Source organism: Ambystoma mexicanum, chromosome 3p (assembly GCF_040938575.1).
Source record: "Ambystoma mexicanum isolate Mex_15411 chromosome 3p, UKY_AmexF1_1, whole genome shotgun sequence".
NCBI lineage: Eukaryota > Metazoa > Chordata > Amphibia > Caudata > Ambystomatidae > Ambystoma > Ambystoma mexicanum.
This window is the reverse complement of record NC_090925.1, coordinates 964,326,633-964,341,709: the sequence shown is the minus strand read 5'-3', so window position 1 is coordinate 964,341,709 and position 15,077 is coordinate 964,326,633. Positions and strand designations below refer to the sequence as shown.

Genomic DNA, 15,077 nt, shown 5'->3' with positions numbered 1-15,077 from the left:
ATCAAAGAGTGACAGAGGCGGAGAAAAGGCTGGGAGAAGTGGAGGACCCGACCCGGGAGCACGCTATGTCACTGCTCGAAATACAACAGATCCAGGCCCTGGCAAACAGAAATGAGATCCTGGAGCACAAGCAAGAGGATTTGGCGAACAGGGCCTGGCGAAATAACCTACGTATTATAGGAATCCCCCTGGCATTTCCAGAGCCGAGCCTAGCGTAATATGTAGAAGACCTATTATAATGCCTCCTTCCTCATCTCAAGTCCCAGCTCCTGTTAGACCGTACCCACAGATTGCGCTCCCGCAGAGGGATAGATACAGAATCCCCTCCAGATAGGATCACTCAAGTTCATTTTTATACGACCAAGGAGGCAATAATGGCAATTGGCCATTCCTGGGACGAACTCTCGTTCCAAGGGTCTCCCCTACATATTTTTCAGGATGTAGCGGTAGCGACGATACAGAAACAAAGGGCCCTCAGGCCGCTGACACTTCCTCAGGGAGCAAAAAAATAAATAATAATAATAATAATAATCAGATCTCGCTGGCTATTTCCTACCGCGGTCCAGTTTTCCTATAAAGGAACCTCCCGGGCAATTGCACATTTAGAAGGTGCAGAAATGATTCTAAGACCCCCAGCAGTCTGCTACCAGGAGCCGTGGATGTTGGAGATAGATCCAAAGGCTATACATCTCCCCAAAGCCTCGGATGTATGGTCCGACAAAGTTTAACGGAACCAGGATACATAATGATGGTATCAATGGGCTTCATATGGTTTGAGCCCATCTCCGAGGTGGAGGTCATCGAAAAACCCGGAGAGCTGTGGCAGCCGAACAGTTGGGAGTCCAGAGCTCGGACTCAGTTCACAATTATGTGGTTGTTTGTTAATGGAAAATTTGGCTGGAGAAGATATACAGATATCCTTAGAGTAGACTCTAAATGGCAACGTCTAATCATTTGCCTCCCCCCTGCCACTTGCCCAGGGATGTCATTTAGGGCTCGCCAGAGGTCGCAACTGCGACCTCTGAGGTCTCCCATGCAACCTCAAAAACAAAACAAAATAAAGCAAGTTTCATTTTTTTTGTAATGCAAGCTACTGGGCTGTGGCCAGCACCATGTGGATTTTTACTTCTCGAGTGGCTGGCTTTCTTGTTCAGGCCCCTTGAAAAAAAGAAGAAAAATAAGAACAGCAGTGCCACAAGTTTAACACTTTCAGCACTGACCCTAAATAAGAAAGAATAGGAACACCAAATAATGTGTCCTTCTGGAATTCTACACAATAATGTCTATGTTTATTTCAGGCACACTTCAGCCGGTGAGTCACTGATTTAGTCTGTTCTTAAATGCCTTAACTCAGCCTTTCATCCTTCTGAGGTCGATAAATGAGTACCAACACAGGCTATATAATAACACCATTATCATTTGGTCATGGACGTCTGCTTGCATGCACAGTAAGTTGGTAATATGGGCCTATACACACTGATATTAACGATACATATGGCAATCCATTCTTGTATGGAATAATCATCACATTATAGTGATATCGTAACCATATTTTTCGTAGTGTACAATGCTATGTGATGCCACTTCCTGTTTTGTCAACTGGTGAAAGGTCTTGTCCCATCGCTTCCCGCGATATCACTTCAGGGTGGGGTCAAATGACATCACTTCCTGTGATGTCATCAGGGGCTCAAGGGTTGTGTGATGTCACTTCCGCTACCCCAGGCATTTTGGTGAAATGACGTCCCTGCACTCGCCCCCGATACGGCACACCGAGGAGAGTTTGGACACCCCAATCCGGGAGGTGAACTTCATTACACTGAATGTCAAAGGCATCAACTCCCCAGTGTAGCCAAAGGCTATACTAAAATGCTTGAGAGACTTAAAGGGAGCAGTAATATTCCTCCAGGAAACTCACTTACTGCCGGAGCACTATGGCTGTCTCAGGAGCAGAAACTTTCCAAAGCAGTTCTTGGCCCGGGAGGGCACCAAGAAAGGGGGCACAGCCATTCTGGTGGCAAAAAAAACCAGTTTCAGGTATTAGACACTATTACAGACGCTGGGGGCCGTTACATTGGTGTGAAGGGGATGCTCCTAGGCCAACTACACTCGCTGGTTTCAATCTATGCCCCGAATGAGGGCCAAGAACGCTTCCTGGCGGATTCAGAGGCAGTCCTCCTCCCATTCTTGGAGGGCCAAGTCGTTATTGGAGGAGACTTTAAGGGGATGCCTGACCCGGTGAAGGACAAATCACATGCGCCAGCCCTCAGGGACTTCACAATTGCTCTTGGGATTGTTCATCTGTTCAGATCCCTGGGTGTGGTGGATGCATGAAGAGTGCAACATCCTGAGGAAAGAGACTACACTTTCTTTTCGCAGGTCCACTGCACCTCTTCTCCCATCGACATGCTCCTCGTTTTCCCCCCCAGCTCCTATCTTTCATGAACAGGGCGGAGATCGTCCCGAAGGTTCTCAAGGATTATGCCCGGTGTCCCCACAGATGAGATCCTGGACCCGACACCCGCAGCCAGACCACCATGGTGTGTGCACGACCCGATTTTGAACGACCTGGCCCTGAGGGATGATTTGACAAAAGCAATCAAAAACTACTTTCGGGAAAACCCTGTGGAATTGACCTCCCCAGCTACAACATCGGACACCATGAAGGCGGTTATTAGAGGGCACCTGATAGCACACACAGTGGCATACTACAAACGGAAGAAACAGACGAAAACTCATCTAGGGCAGGAGGTAGAAGACAATGAAGGGAGATATAAAATGGGATTGTCGCCAAAGGTGCATGCTGCCCTGCGGGTGGCTCGTAATAAGCTGGAAGCCCTGTATGTGGAAGAGACTGCGCAGACCCTGCCATCAGTTAAACTGGCCTATTATGCTGAAAGTAATAAAGCCAATCATCTCTTAACGAGGAAATTAGCAAAAACCAGAAGGCAGAACTTTATCGCTGGCCTCCAGAACCAGACAGGGGTAACTCAGTATGGTGAACAGGAGAAACTACGGATTGCACGAGAACATCTGCTTGCGAACATGAACAATTCGGACAGACCAAGGGATGCACAAAAGCAATACATTGCCAAGGCCTCCCTACCCCAGTTGACACCAGAAGACAGGGAGGCTCTGGAAGCGCTGATCCAACAAGAAGAGGTGGAGGCAGTAATTAAAACCCTGAAGTCTCGCACCCCGGGCCCAGCTGGCTTCTCCCCTAGATTTTACAAACTGTTTAATGGTCAACTGCTGGCCCCCTAACATCACTCTTTAATTAATTCCGAGTGGAGGGAAAGGTAACGCCTTCGATGGGGAATTCTAATACGATTTTGGTTTTAAAGCCAGGGAAGGATCCAAGGGACTGTCCCACATACAGGCCAATCACACTCATGAATATCAATGGTAATGTCTATTCCAAGGTGATTGTGAATCGCTTAGCCCCTCTTCTTCTCCGATTGATTAACCCAGACCCGATGGGCTTCATCCTGGACAGGATAACAGGGGACAACATCAGACTGGTGCTCAACTTGATTGAAGTGGCAGCTCATAATAAGGAACCATTGGCCCTCCTGGATCTAGACGCTACAAAAGCATTGGACAGAGTGAACTGGCCTTTTCTGCACCTGACTCTGGAGGTGTTCGCCTTCTGTCCACAGTTTAGAAAGGCGGTAGCTGGCAATTACTTCGCTCCAAATACTGCTCTCCAAATAACCGGGAACGCTCGCTCCCAATTCCCCTTACTTGTGGTACACGCCAGGGATGGCAGTTATCTCCCCTTCTGTTTGCACTCATAATGGAGCCGCTGGCCCAACATATACGTGGCAATAGCACAATAAAGGCCCCAGTAATATGACACTCTGCCCACAAGGTCTCGATGTACGCCGATGATGTGCTTCTATCCAACACTAACATCATCCCCTCCCTACAGGAGGCCATACAGGAACTTCACTTATTTGGACAGGTCGCAGGATTCAACATTAACTTCGGGAAGTCGGTGGCACTGGGAGTGGGACTGTCCGCACAAAAGTTAAGGGTGGTGCGGGCTATCTGCCCGATCCGCTGGGATACAACTGCTATAGCCTATCTAGGGGTCCACCTGACAGCCACAATGGGAGACCTTTATGAGGCTAACTTCCCTCCACTGATTAAGGCATTACAACAGGACCTGGAAAGATGGGCGAAGCAAGAAATTTCACTGATGGGCCATATCACTGCTGTCAAAATGAACCTCCCCTGGTTGCTATATTATTGCTCATCCCTCCCGATAGAGGTCCCTAAGCCCGCACTGGAAAAACTTCAACGCAAACTATTGGGGTTCATCTGGCATGGAAAGAGATCGAGGATCCCTAAGCAGGAGATGAGGGGGGGGTGGGGGGGGGGTTCTGGACTGGGAGGTTTAGGGGTCCCGAAACTACTGAACTAAGCTGATGGGGGCCTACTGTCCCACTTGGTCAGCGGAGACCTCGGTTCCGAGGTGGTTAGAAATAGAACAGGCACAATGTGCCATGCCCCTACATTTCTTACCCTTTATTCCCCACGCATTGCGTAAACCGTGGCCTCACCTATTACTGTTGACTAAAACCAACTTGAGGGTTTGGGATAAGGTCCTCCAGAGGAAAAAGTTTGTGAGGGGAGTGGGTCCTCATACCCCCGTTTTCGGCAGTCCGGCCTTTACACCTGGCATCCCGCAAGGGGCGTTTAAGCGTTGGAAAAAGGGAGGCTTAAGCACTTTAGGGCAACTCTACTCAGAGGGCCGACCGCTCTATTTTGAAGACTATAAAAAATAATTAAAACTCTCACGGGGACATATTCACATATTCCCTTCTCTGCCACTGGATTTCCCATCCCGAATTAAGAGGAAAAGCTATGCGATCCCTAAGCCCACTAGAACTTAATATGAGGGACCCCATGTACATGGGTGGGATCTCAAAATTGTACATATTGATGCAGGAAGACCTCCTGTCCCCTTGCCGCCCAGATTATATGTCCAGATGGGAGACAGACCTAGGTCTCCAGCTGGATGACATGGCATGGAGGGAGGGTTGGGCCAGAAGCGGAGCCTCGTCCAAATGTGTGATGAACAATGAGTATGCATTGAAACTATTGTTCTGTTGGCATTACCAACCCATGCAGATTCATCACTTCCAGACCACCATCCCCACAACCTGTTGGCAAAATTGTGGGGCACAGGGTTCGTATTTCCATATGTGGTGGGACTGCCCCCTTATACGGACCTTCTGGGAGACCATTTTACAGGTAATTCACGATGTCACTGGCTCCTGCCTCCCACTGTGCCTTAAGACCCTGCTCCGCGGGACACCTTGCGAAGGGATATACCCAAATTCAGGGAAGCGGGTGAAATTAATGACCCATCTGTTGCTGGCAGCGCGTATCACTACCGCCCGCTGTTGGATTAAAGTCTGGGATATTTTGGTCGCCGAGAGGGTTTCGGCAGCAAAAGAGGGAAAGCTCCACCTGTTCCAGGCCGTCTGGGCACCCCTACTGGAATTTGACCAAAAGTTACCAGCCCTGACCTTCAAGCCCCGACTGATCCAGAATTACTGGGGCCAGGAGGGGGGCGGAGGAGAGAGGTGGTCTGGACAACAGAGGGACGTTCGGCGGGACGAGGCACTGGGCGGGGGATATTGTCGTAATCTGTGTGTTATATGGGTCATCCGAGGTTGCTGACTGTTGAAATGTATTGTTTTTGCTCCAGCTTTGAAATATATATATATATTTTTTAAAACACATAAAAGACAGCAGCAATAAAAAAACAACTTAAGAGCGCGAAGACCTAGGGTCTCTTGATACTCCCGAATACACTCCAAGTAATTGATGCCAGATCCAATAGACAACAAATTATGACAGGATAGCAAGGGGGAACGGAACCCTCGATCGGCTCAAGGGGCTGACTGAGTCAGTCACTCCCACACCTCCTTTAAAGCGATCAGAGTTGTTACAAGGTGGGGGTCACTCCAATATGTTATGTAAGACCACGGGCTCTCATGGCTAATAAACGTCTTGGGCATAGGTAGAAAACAACTGTCAGCCCAGAATCTCGATGTTGCACCCTTCGTAGAGAGAACGTTTTGGCGGCCTTGTTCAAGTCTCCAATTGTATATTGGCAGTAGGGAGGCCTAAAGCAGTTTGATAGCTAATAGACTCTTAGTATATCAGTCAGAGCCTCGTTGGACCACATGCCATTCCAGAGTCACAAAAGCATCACAGGGAATAAGGAATGAGAAAGGGAGAGGGTGTACACCAACAACGTGTAAGCACAGCCCCTCAAAGGCCGAACCACTCAAAAAAGAGGGGAGAGGGAGCCATGTAGCAGGAAAGAGTTTAGTACTTAGAGTGTTTAAACTAGGCACCCCTCGCAGGCCCAGACAGTTCAGCAAACCGAGCAGCGCACCTACGCGCCAACTTGTTCCTGTTCTGGTCCATGTTATAGTGATGAGGAGAAAGAGGAGGTGGCTGTGTTCCCTCTCACTCTTCCCCTCTCTCCCCCATGACCAGTTGCTCCAGGGAGGATTTTTGTCCCCAGCAGGACGGAGCTACAATGCTTTTGCAGGCTATACTAGACTTCCAGCCACCAGCAGGCTTGCACGCAAATCCAACAGTAGGTTAGAGCAGCCTGCCCAGTCAGCCTCTCTGCTCTGCAGAGCAGCTGTAAAAGAAATAAGTGAAAAAGGGTAAATGCAGCTGATGCTAAGGAGGGGCTCTTCTTCTCCTTCCTCCCTCTGTCAGCAGGTCAACAGCCTGCTCCGCCCGGATGATTAAAGCAGCTTTCGATAGTTCACCTTCACCAAAACCGCCCAACTTGATAGAGCCTAGTGGCATTGTAAGGCTAACGGGGCTATGAAGGTTTCATCACAGCAGGTCCTATGGGTTAAATACAACAATGGCTGACAGGAACCAAGAAGAAGCAGCGGAGGAACAGCCGGTACAACCCACTCTGAGCCCCGCTCAGCGAGGCAGCAGTGATTATCAGCAGTTGCAGAGTCAAGGCGTGTGACCAGAGACCCCAACCTCCAGTTCCAATTACAGAGCCCACACAGTGGGAACATCCTGTAATGGCACAATGAAATGAAGCTGTGAGGCAACTGCAGCACTTTGCCAAGACACTGAATGTCAAGCCACATAGTGTTCTGTACCTCTCACTGCAGACATGGCGTTCAAACAAGCATGTAATCCAACTGTGGGGTAGCATAGCTCCCTGAGTCTTGTTGAAAATGTACTATGCAGGACTGCATTATCTACTGCACACAATTTACAAATGAGTTTTGTAAAATCAGCTGACATACGAGGCTCTGTTTGTCACGATTCAAAAACGGAATAAAAACACAAACATGATATGCAAATCGTAGAACTGTCGAGACTGCGTATGGTACAACATGTCCGAAACACAGAGGGTCAACAATGTGTTCTTATGACAAATTAGCATCTGTGAGAAGCCATGCCCAGATGATACAGAATGATTTATTCTGAATCCACTCAGGAACTCTGTACATTATCAGTAGCAGCTATACAAAATGTGTAACCTGTTCTGTGTTAACATATGAAATAAAGAGGATTGTAGGCCCATATATTTTTGTTAAATCTTTCTTAAAATAATGGTCTTTTGTTATATACACTTACTAACTACCACACTTGTGTCAATAAGGACACTGGTTTTATAGATATGTTTGTAATCAAGCGACTGTGGTTTGAAATGTATTAATATTTAGGATTTACTTTTAACGTATTGAGATACTAGGGTTATAGGGTTGTAGGACCTTTTTCCATTTACCGATACTGTTCTTGAGAAATTCATAACTAACATACCACAAAACATTTGGTTAACATAGTGCTTGCAATGCGACAGTGAGTGTCCTGGAATAGATTTCATTAGGGGTACATATTACAAAATGAAGCAGACCCACAGTTATTTGCTTGTAGGTAACAGGTCACAGAATAACATACTTGAAGTAGACTGAGACCCGGTGCCCAATCGATTAAGGGATTTACCCAGTTGAGGGGATCACCAGGATCGAATGATGGTTCCCACTCTATTCCTGAAACACTGCTGACACTCAACCTCACATCCAGCGATGATGCAGGGAATCTTGGGCGCTTGAAGGCCTACATGCTTGAAAGGATATCTACATCACACTTTCCTCTGCACAATGCATTTGTGTCTAGAAGCAGCACATGCAAGTGCTTCAACCCTGATTGAATGACAATGGCTAGTGAGGGTCGACAAGTTGAGAGTCCCAAGTAGGTGCCGGAACCCTGAGATCTAGTTGAAGAGGGACAGACTAAAGGCGCAGCAAGGATTCAGAGGACTTTTTAAAGTGGTGAAAGCTCTTTTCCTATCTGAGGCTCTGCGGGACTGCATCCAATACAATGCCCAAGTTGGGTGTTTTGAAAGGCTTCCAAGTATGATAGCTATTGTCTGTACATTGCATTTTAATATATTTCTTATCCCTCCCAAAACATGGTGTATTTTTTATGTCAAACCATATCGTAAATTACTAATGTACTGCCCTTTCTGAACAGTTTTATGCCCTTTTGTAGAAATAAACTTGACCTTAGATAGAAATATTTACTCTTTACTCACACCTTGATTCTTTTAAGAGTATATTTGGCTTCTGATTCAAGCATTTAGAGACTCATTTGAAGGAAATGCCTCAATGAAATCTGCAAGATGGCTTGACTAACAGTAAGCGAAATGTAATCAAGAAATGAGTTGAATGCTTGTCAATAGTCATGTCCTTTAGATGTCAACGGGGGCAGGGGAATTGCTCTGTCTGAGGATAAAATTCAGCATGCACATGCATAGAACATAACAGTGTAGTTTGTAGACCACCCAATTCCCTCCCGCCCCATGTAGTGGGCGTCTCTAGGCACTATAGACTGGTATCGGATATTAATGGATACCAAACTCAATGGTACTCATTCTTTTATCCTAGGAAAGGCGAAGGGCTGAGCAGCCCTGCCGGGACACAAACCTGCCCTGCCGGGATCCAAACCTGTGACATTGGGAGTCAAACCGATCCATGAAGATATACAGCCTTGGAGAAGAGCCAGGTACTTAGGCTTGCTTGAGAAATGCATACAAGTCAACTCACTTTATCCAGATGAGAGAATTGTAAAACTCAGGATCCACAGATTCCAAGTCATTGAGTCCAACTGGTTTGTTTAGAATGCGTTTATAGAATGGTAGCGAGAAACCAGTGTCAATAAACTTGCCATGGAACAAAGCCTAAACAATAAGAGAAGGATTATATCAAACAGTGCTTCCGTAAAATAATTTCGAACATTCTGAAAATAAACCTTTTGCAGATCTTCAAAAGACAAGCATAAAAGGACACTGTAAAATTACTTAAAACGGATTGCCCCCAGTGCAGTTTACAATCCCTGAAAATAAAAAATGCAAACAGTAATGAGATCTAAACAAATGTATTACTTGAAACAGTGAACGTAGGTGGCAAAAAGAAATCAGTTGATTGTGGAGTTCCTGTGCGATCCCCAGCTGTAACACAGGATATGAATAGCCACATCCTTGCCGCACTCAGTAACTACACACACGACTTTTCAAGCCTTTTTAAAAGGCATGGTTAATTTTAGGATCATTGACTTTGTTCTGAAATTGCCCTTAGGAATGGTTAACTAGAGAGAGAATCCCAAAATCATTTAAAAAGGCTCAACTAAAGAATCTGTAACAATAGGAGTGCCCAAACCATTACAGACATGAGTCCAAACTTCATGTGATCTGAAATGTCAATATTCCAATTTCGTCTTTTTATCTCGGATGACTGGAAAATCTGAGCCGTGACTACAAGGGTTTGAAGACCACCATGTCAATTGAACAAATCAATTTTTCCCTAAGATCTCAGGTCTTCCTGGATACTCCCCTGGTTATAAATTGTATATATCGCACTTGGTATTTTTCCTATGTCTCAAACCTTGGAGAGCTAACCTCTCATGCTATGGCTATCCACTATCCCAAAGGTTTATTAACTAACATTATATTAGACCATATGTTCCAATAGTGTAATAATACAATTCTGTGGTGCAATCATGTTTTACAATGTTTAACAGCTGTAAGTATGCACAACGTGTGGTCCTCCACCTTTTCTTTGACCAACGTAAAAATGAAACACATTATTAGGAGGCTAGAAGCGTCGATAACAGTGACGTTGCGATGTCAGAGGAAAACATTTTGGTGCATCACTATTATGTCATCTTCAGGATTACAGCCACCTCAGTAGATATATTAAATTAGATGCTCTGACTTAATGACCATAAGGTATATGGGATTGTGGTTGTATGCGCTGTTCCTTTTTATTAATATGTTAAAGATACATTATGTACTTTAAGGAAATGTAGTGTTCAATTAGAATAAAGTTATAATGAACTAACCAACAAACTAATCAATGAACTGACGATAGAGAGCATTATTACACAGGTGGAATTCATGTCTCCATATTCCAGCCCTCTCCGTCCAACTGCATAGTTTATGTTTCACAGTAGTAGTGGGCCTGTTATAGGAAAGCAAGCTGTTACAACATACAGAGGTGTTCTGACAGAAAAAGAAATCACTATCTCGGATACCAGCACTGTGCACTCTCTGGAGTCCAACAGCCGTTTTTCTTCACACCAACACTAGTGTTTGCCAACACAGATCATTGTACTGAAACGCTAATGGCAATTTGACCATCCAAGTACTTGCAGCACCTGATGGTGAAGACACAGATGCCTGTGCCCCAGACAGAAAGTAAACCTCTTCTACTACTGAGGAAGAAGTGGCAATAGCTTTGGCATGTGTTTAGGTATTATATGGGCATTTGCCAGGCTCTGCTATCATATGCTCATTTGCAATCTTATAGCCTGGTAGCACTATTAAGGCAGTGCCAAGCAGATCCTATACCAAAAGCCATATATGTTGTATTAGTCAATTCTGGCTATACAATGGGATTTTTTTCTGTTGCCTTGAGAGAAAGCCACTTGATTTTCAGGATTACATGTTTTTTTTTCTGCTACTAAGTATTAATCTGCATTCAAAGTAACTGCTTATGACAGGATGCTGAAACCCCCCGGACACCTAATAGTGTTGGCATAAAATAAGCCACATGTCAATACTTGATAATTTACACTAATTTTAAAAAAATATGCAGAGCCTGAAAGTGACAGCCTTAATTTTCAGGCATTCCATTCAATTCATGTCTTTTCACATTCCTGTAATATACTTGGTGTTATTTTCCCTTCTTATATGTAGGACACTAGGTCACAGATTGCAAAGTGATGTGAACGTAAAAGCGAGATCTGGTGGATCAACTTACACTGATATCTGTAACATCTGTTGGTACTCATAGAAACACCCAACCAGAGCCTCTGATACAGTCATTTACTTTATAACACTTGTATAGCGCAGGTCATGGACCGTAGGCATTAGGGCGCTGACAAACAGAGTTAGAGAGAACCCTAAGGATGGAGCCTGGAGGGAGCTGCAAACCATCAAGGATGGAACTATTTAAGTGTACAGACAGGTTTTCAAATTCCTTTTAAAGGACTCTAAGTGAAGCTGGTCTCTGAGAACTGGAGGAAGGTTGTTCCAGGCCATAGGGGCCGAAAGGTAGGCTCCTTTTTCATCCCTTCTGGTTCTGCTTCTGGGGAGCATCAGGAGTTTCTGATTGCTAGACCGTAAACATCGACTTTGGATTTTATCCACAATAAATTGTTTCAGATAACTAGGCCTAGTGCCTGTGATGCATTTGAAAGTAATCACCAACAGTCAATAGCACACTCGAGCCTCCACCCGAAGCCAATGCAATCCTCTTCTTGCATCAGAGACGTGATCACACCGTTTAAGCCCTGTCACGACTCTGACCGCACCACTCTGTATGACTTGAAGTCTGTTCACTTCTGTTTTGTTCAGACCTGCCAACAGACTATAACAGTAGTCAGTTTTGGCTCCGATAATCGCTTTGGCAATAGATTCAGCATTAGCCCGATTAAAGAAAGGCCTAAGATGGGCTAAAAATGTTATATAAAAAGCTGCAGCGGAGACTAAACTTCGCACATGAGCATTCATCGAGAGCTACTGATCTAAAAAGACCCCCTAAGTTTTAACCTTTTTCAAGGGTGCTATCTTGACATCACCAAGTTCGAAGCTCTAATAGGGCAAGCCCAGTTTGGACAACATAGATGGCGAGCCCACGATCAAAGCTCGGTTATGCTCTTATTGAGTGCTAGATTGTTCCTCAACATCCAATCCACTATAGGCGAATACACTCTATTCAATTCTGCCTCATCCCTTGAATGAGTACCAACCACAGGGACAACACACTGGGTATCGTCTGCGTAGTTGGTAAACATGATCCTCTCTTGATCCAACCAGCTAGGTTTGAGACGAGGCAGCAAATAGTTCGACAATGCTAAGGCAACGCCCTCCGTAAGCGATGGTGGTCTATAAATGAGGATAAGATTAGAAATGGATTTGGCATTTAATCCAATTGTGACATGGAGGGATTCTATGCCATTGATAAGATGATATGGCATTTATAACACGCCTATGCACAAGTGTTTCAAGGTGTGACTAGGCAAGGGAGGGGAAACAGAGGGAAGACAGACAGCAATCCTACTTGGCCAGGTGAGATTGAGATTGCGCAAGTGCAGGGGAGGGGGGAAAAGGGAAAAGTGCGGGGGGAAAGGGTAGGGGGCAGTGCAGTACATAGGAGAACAGTAAAATAGGTAAAGACAAATAAAAGTGCAGACATCAGGTGTCAAGTGCTGGTAGAGGCTGTAGGGATTCTGAAACAGTCCCCGAGTGCAAGGGTTGCCAGGGGGCAGTGCAGGTGTACAATTGGCATGGAGGGGATCTGGGCCAGAGATCAGAGGGTATCCAGGTCGCCTGTGCAGTTTTACATTCAGCCAGATCATCGGCAGGGGATAGGAGGAGAGAAAGCAGAAGCCAAGAGGAGGGTCTTGAAGTGCTTCCGGAACCGGAGATGGTTCTCCTCAAGCTTCAGGGAGGCTGTTCCAGAGAGAGGCCCCAGCAGAAGAAAGATCTACCACCAACTCGCTGCTTGGAGAAACGACTTACCCTGAGGGAGTTGGAGGCGGTTGAGCAAAGAGTTTGGGAAGGAAGATATTTAGGAAGAGAGAGTTTAAGGTATTGAGATCCCAGGCCCCAGAGGGCCTTGTGGACAATGCAGAGGGTTTTGAACTTAATCCTCGCAGCCACTAGGAGCCAGTGCAGAGATTTCAGTCCTGGAAAGATAAGATCCCTGGGCTTGAGGCCAAAGACAAGTCTGGCAGTCCTGTTTTGGATGAGTTGCAGAGGGCGGAGAGTAGAGGCAGGCAGATTTAGAAAGAGGCTGTTGCAGTAGTCCAGCCTAAAGAGAACCAGAGGTCTGGAGACAGTGAGCTTCTGGGGGAAGGAGAGCGAAGGAAGAATACCTCTGAGGAGGTGCAGCTGGTAGTGTGACTTTTTAGAGACATCAGAGATGTGAGGAGAGAAGGAAAGCGTGGCGTCGAAGGTGATTCCGAGGTTTTTAGCCTCACAGGTGGGAGCAGAAAGAGGGCCAAAAGAGGCCAGCCACAGAGTGACAGGAAAGGAGGGAGCAGGTATGCAGATGAGGAGAATCTCATTCCTACTGGCATTAAGGCAGAGATTATTGGCAGCACACCACTCCTGGATGGCGGAGAGTCAGAGATGAGAGAAGGAGAAGAGGTGGCAGAATGGAGCCTGAAAATGAGTTGAGAGTCATCCGCATAGCACTGAATGTTGGGGCAGAGAGTGACAACGCGGTGGGCAAGAAGTGCCAAGTATTGGTTGAACAGCCAGGGAGAAAGGTTAGAGCCCTGGGGAACACCACAGGTAGAGATCGAGATAGAGGAGAGGAAGGACCCAAGTTGGACATGTGAGTGTCGATCGGAGAGGAAGGAGGTCAGCCAAGCCAGGGCCTGATCGTGATACCCAGTTTATCACAGAGACGGTTAAGCAGGATGGCATGGTTGACTGTGTCAAAGGCAGAAGAGAGATCAAGTAAGATGAGGACACAGGGGGGTGTTGGAATCGAGGTTGGAGAGCAGGTCTTCAAGATTTTCAGGAGAGCAGTTTCCGTCCTTCTGACAGCACTGAAGCCAGACTGATGGACACCACCAACAGATTCAGTGTGAAGATTAAGCTGGGAGATGGCCAGTTTTTCCAGGAGCTTGTCCAGGAAAGGAGTGATGGAGATTGGACGATAGTTAGCTGGGAAAGAAGGCTCAGCAGAGGGTTTCTTAAGGAGAGGGTGCACAAGGGAGTGCTTCGGGGGGAGGGAAAGACTCCAGTGGCGAAAGAGTGGTTGCAGAATCAGCCAGAGCAGGAGCCAGGGTGTCAATGTGGTTCTTGATGGTTTTGGAGGAACAGGGGTGAACCAATTTTGACGAGACTTTCATAGATCGGACTTGTCTAGAGATCTCGTCGGAGGAGAACAGGGTAAGGCAGAGAAGGAGGGCCAGAGGGAGAGCAAGGCGCAGAAGGGGGAGAGGAAGAGAAAGGACAGGATGTCTTGAGTTTTAGAGATGAAATGAGAAGCCACGGCTGTGCAGAGGGCCTGGGAGGGGACAGGAGAGGTAGAGACTGCAGCAGGATTGGCCGGCTCCTTGCAGATTTAAAACATTTTGGCAGCCGAGTTGTTAGATGCCGCGGAGATGGGGTTTTGATGTGGGCTCTCTTCTTGGTGCAGACAGAGAGCCGGTATAGCCTTTGGGGTAGGCGGCATGCCAGTTTGTCAGAGGATGTACAGGAAGCACGCCATTTCTGCTCAGCCACCCTGCACTTGCGTTGAAGGGTGACAAGGTCTGAGTCGTACCAAGAGTTGCATTTAGCTTTGGGTTTTGTTAGGCAGAATCCTGTGCAGTGCCCTTAGGGACCACTACACACAATTAAGACTACAAGTGGTAATACAAGTTCACCTTTGGTACAAGCCTGTACTACACTGTTAGTGGCAGCAGTAGCGGAGCAGCCAGACTTATCTCAAGAGTAAATGAGCAGTAGCAGAGATTACACCAAGGACCACAATTACTGTGACTCAAGTAAACAC

General features: G+C 46.4%; 1 protein-coding gene across 4 annotated transcripts in view; it reads right to left on the bottom strand.

Moving 5' to 3' along the window:
• ITCH (itchy E3 ubiquitin protein ligase) overlaps positions 1–15,077 on the bottom strand; it is a 2,968,415-nt gene that overhangs the window by 705,585 nt on the left and 2,247,753 nt on the right. For all 4 annotated transcript variants that reach the window (XM_069652264.1, XM_069652266.1, XM_069652265.1 and 1 more), the window contains exon 18: positions 9,111–9,244. In XM_069652264.1, the coding sequence (XP_069508365.1) occupies positions 9,111–9,244 (134 nt within the window). The remainder of the gene's footprint in view (positions 1–9,110; positions 9,245–15,077) is intronic.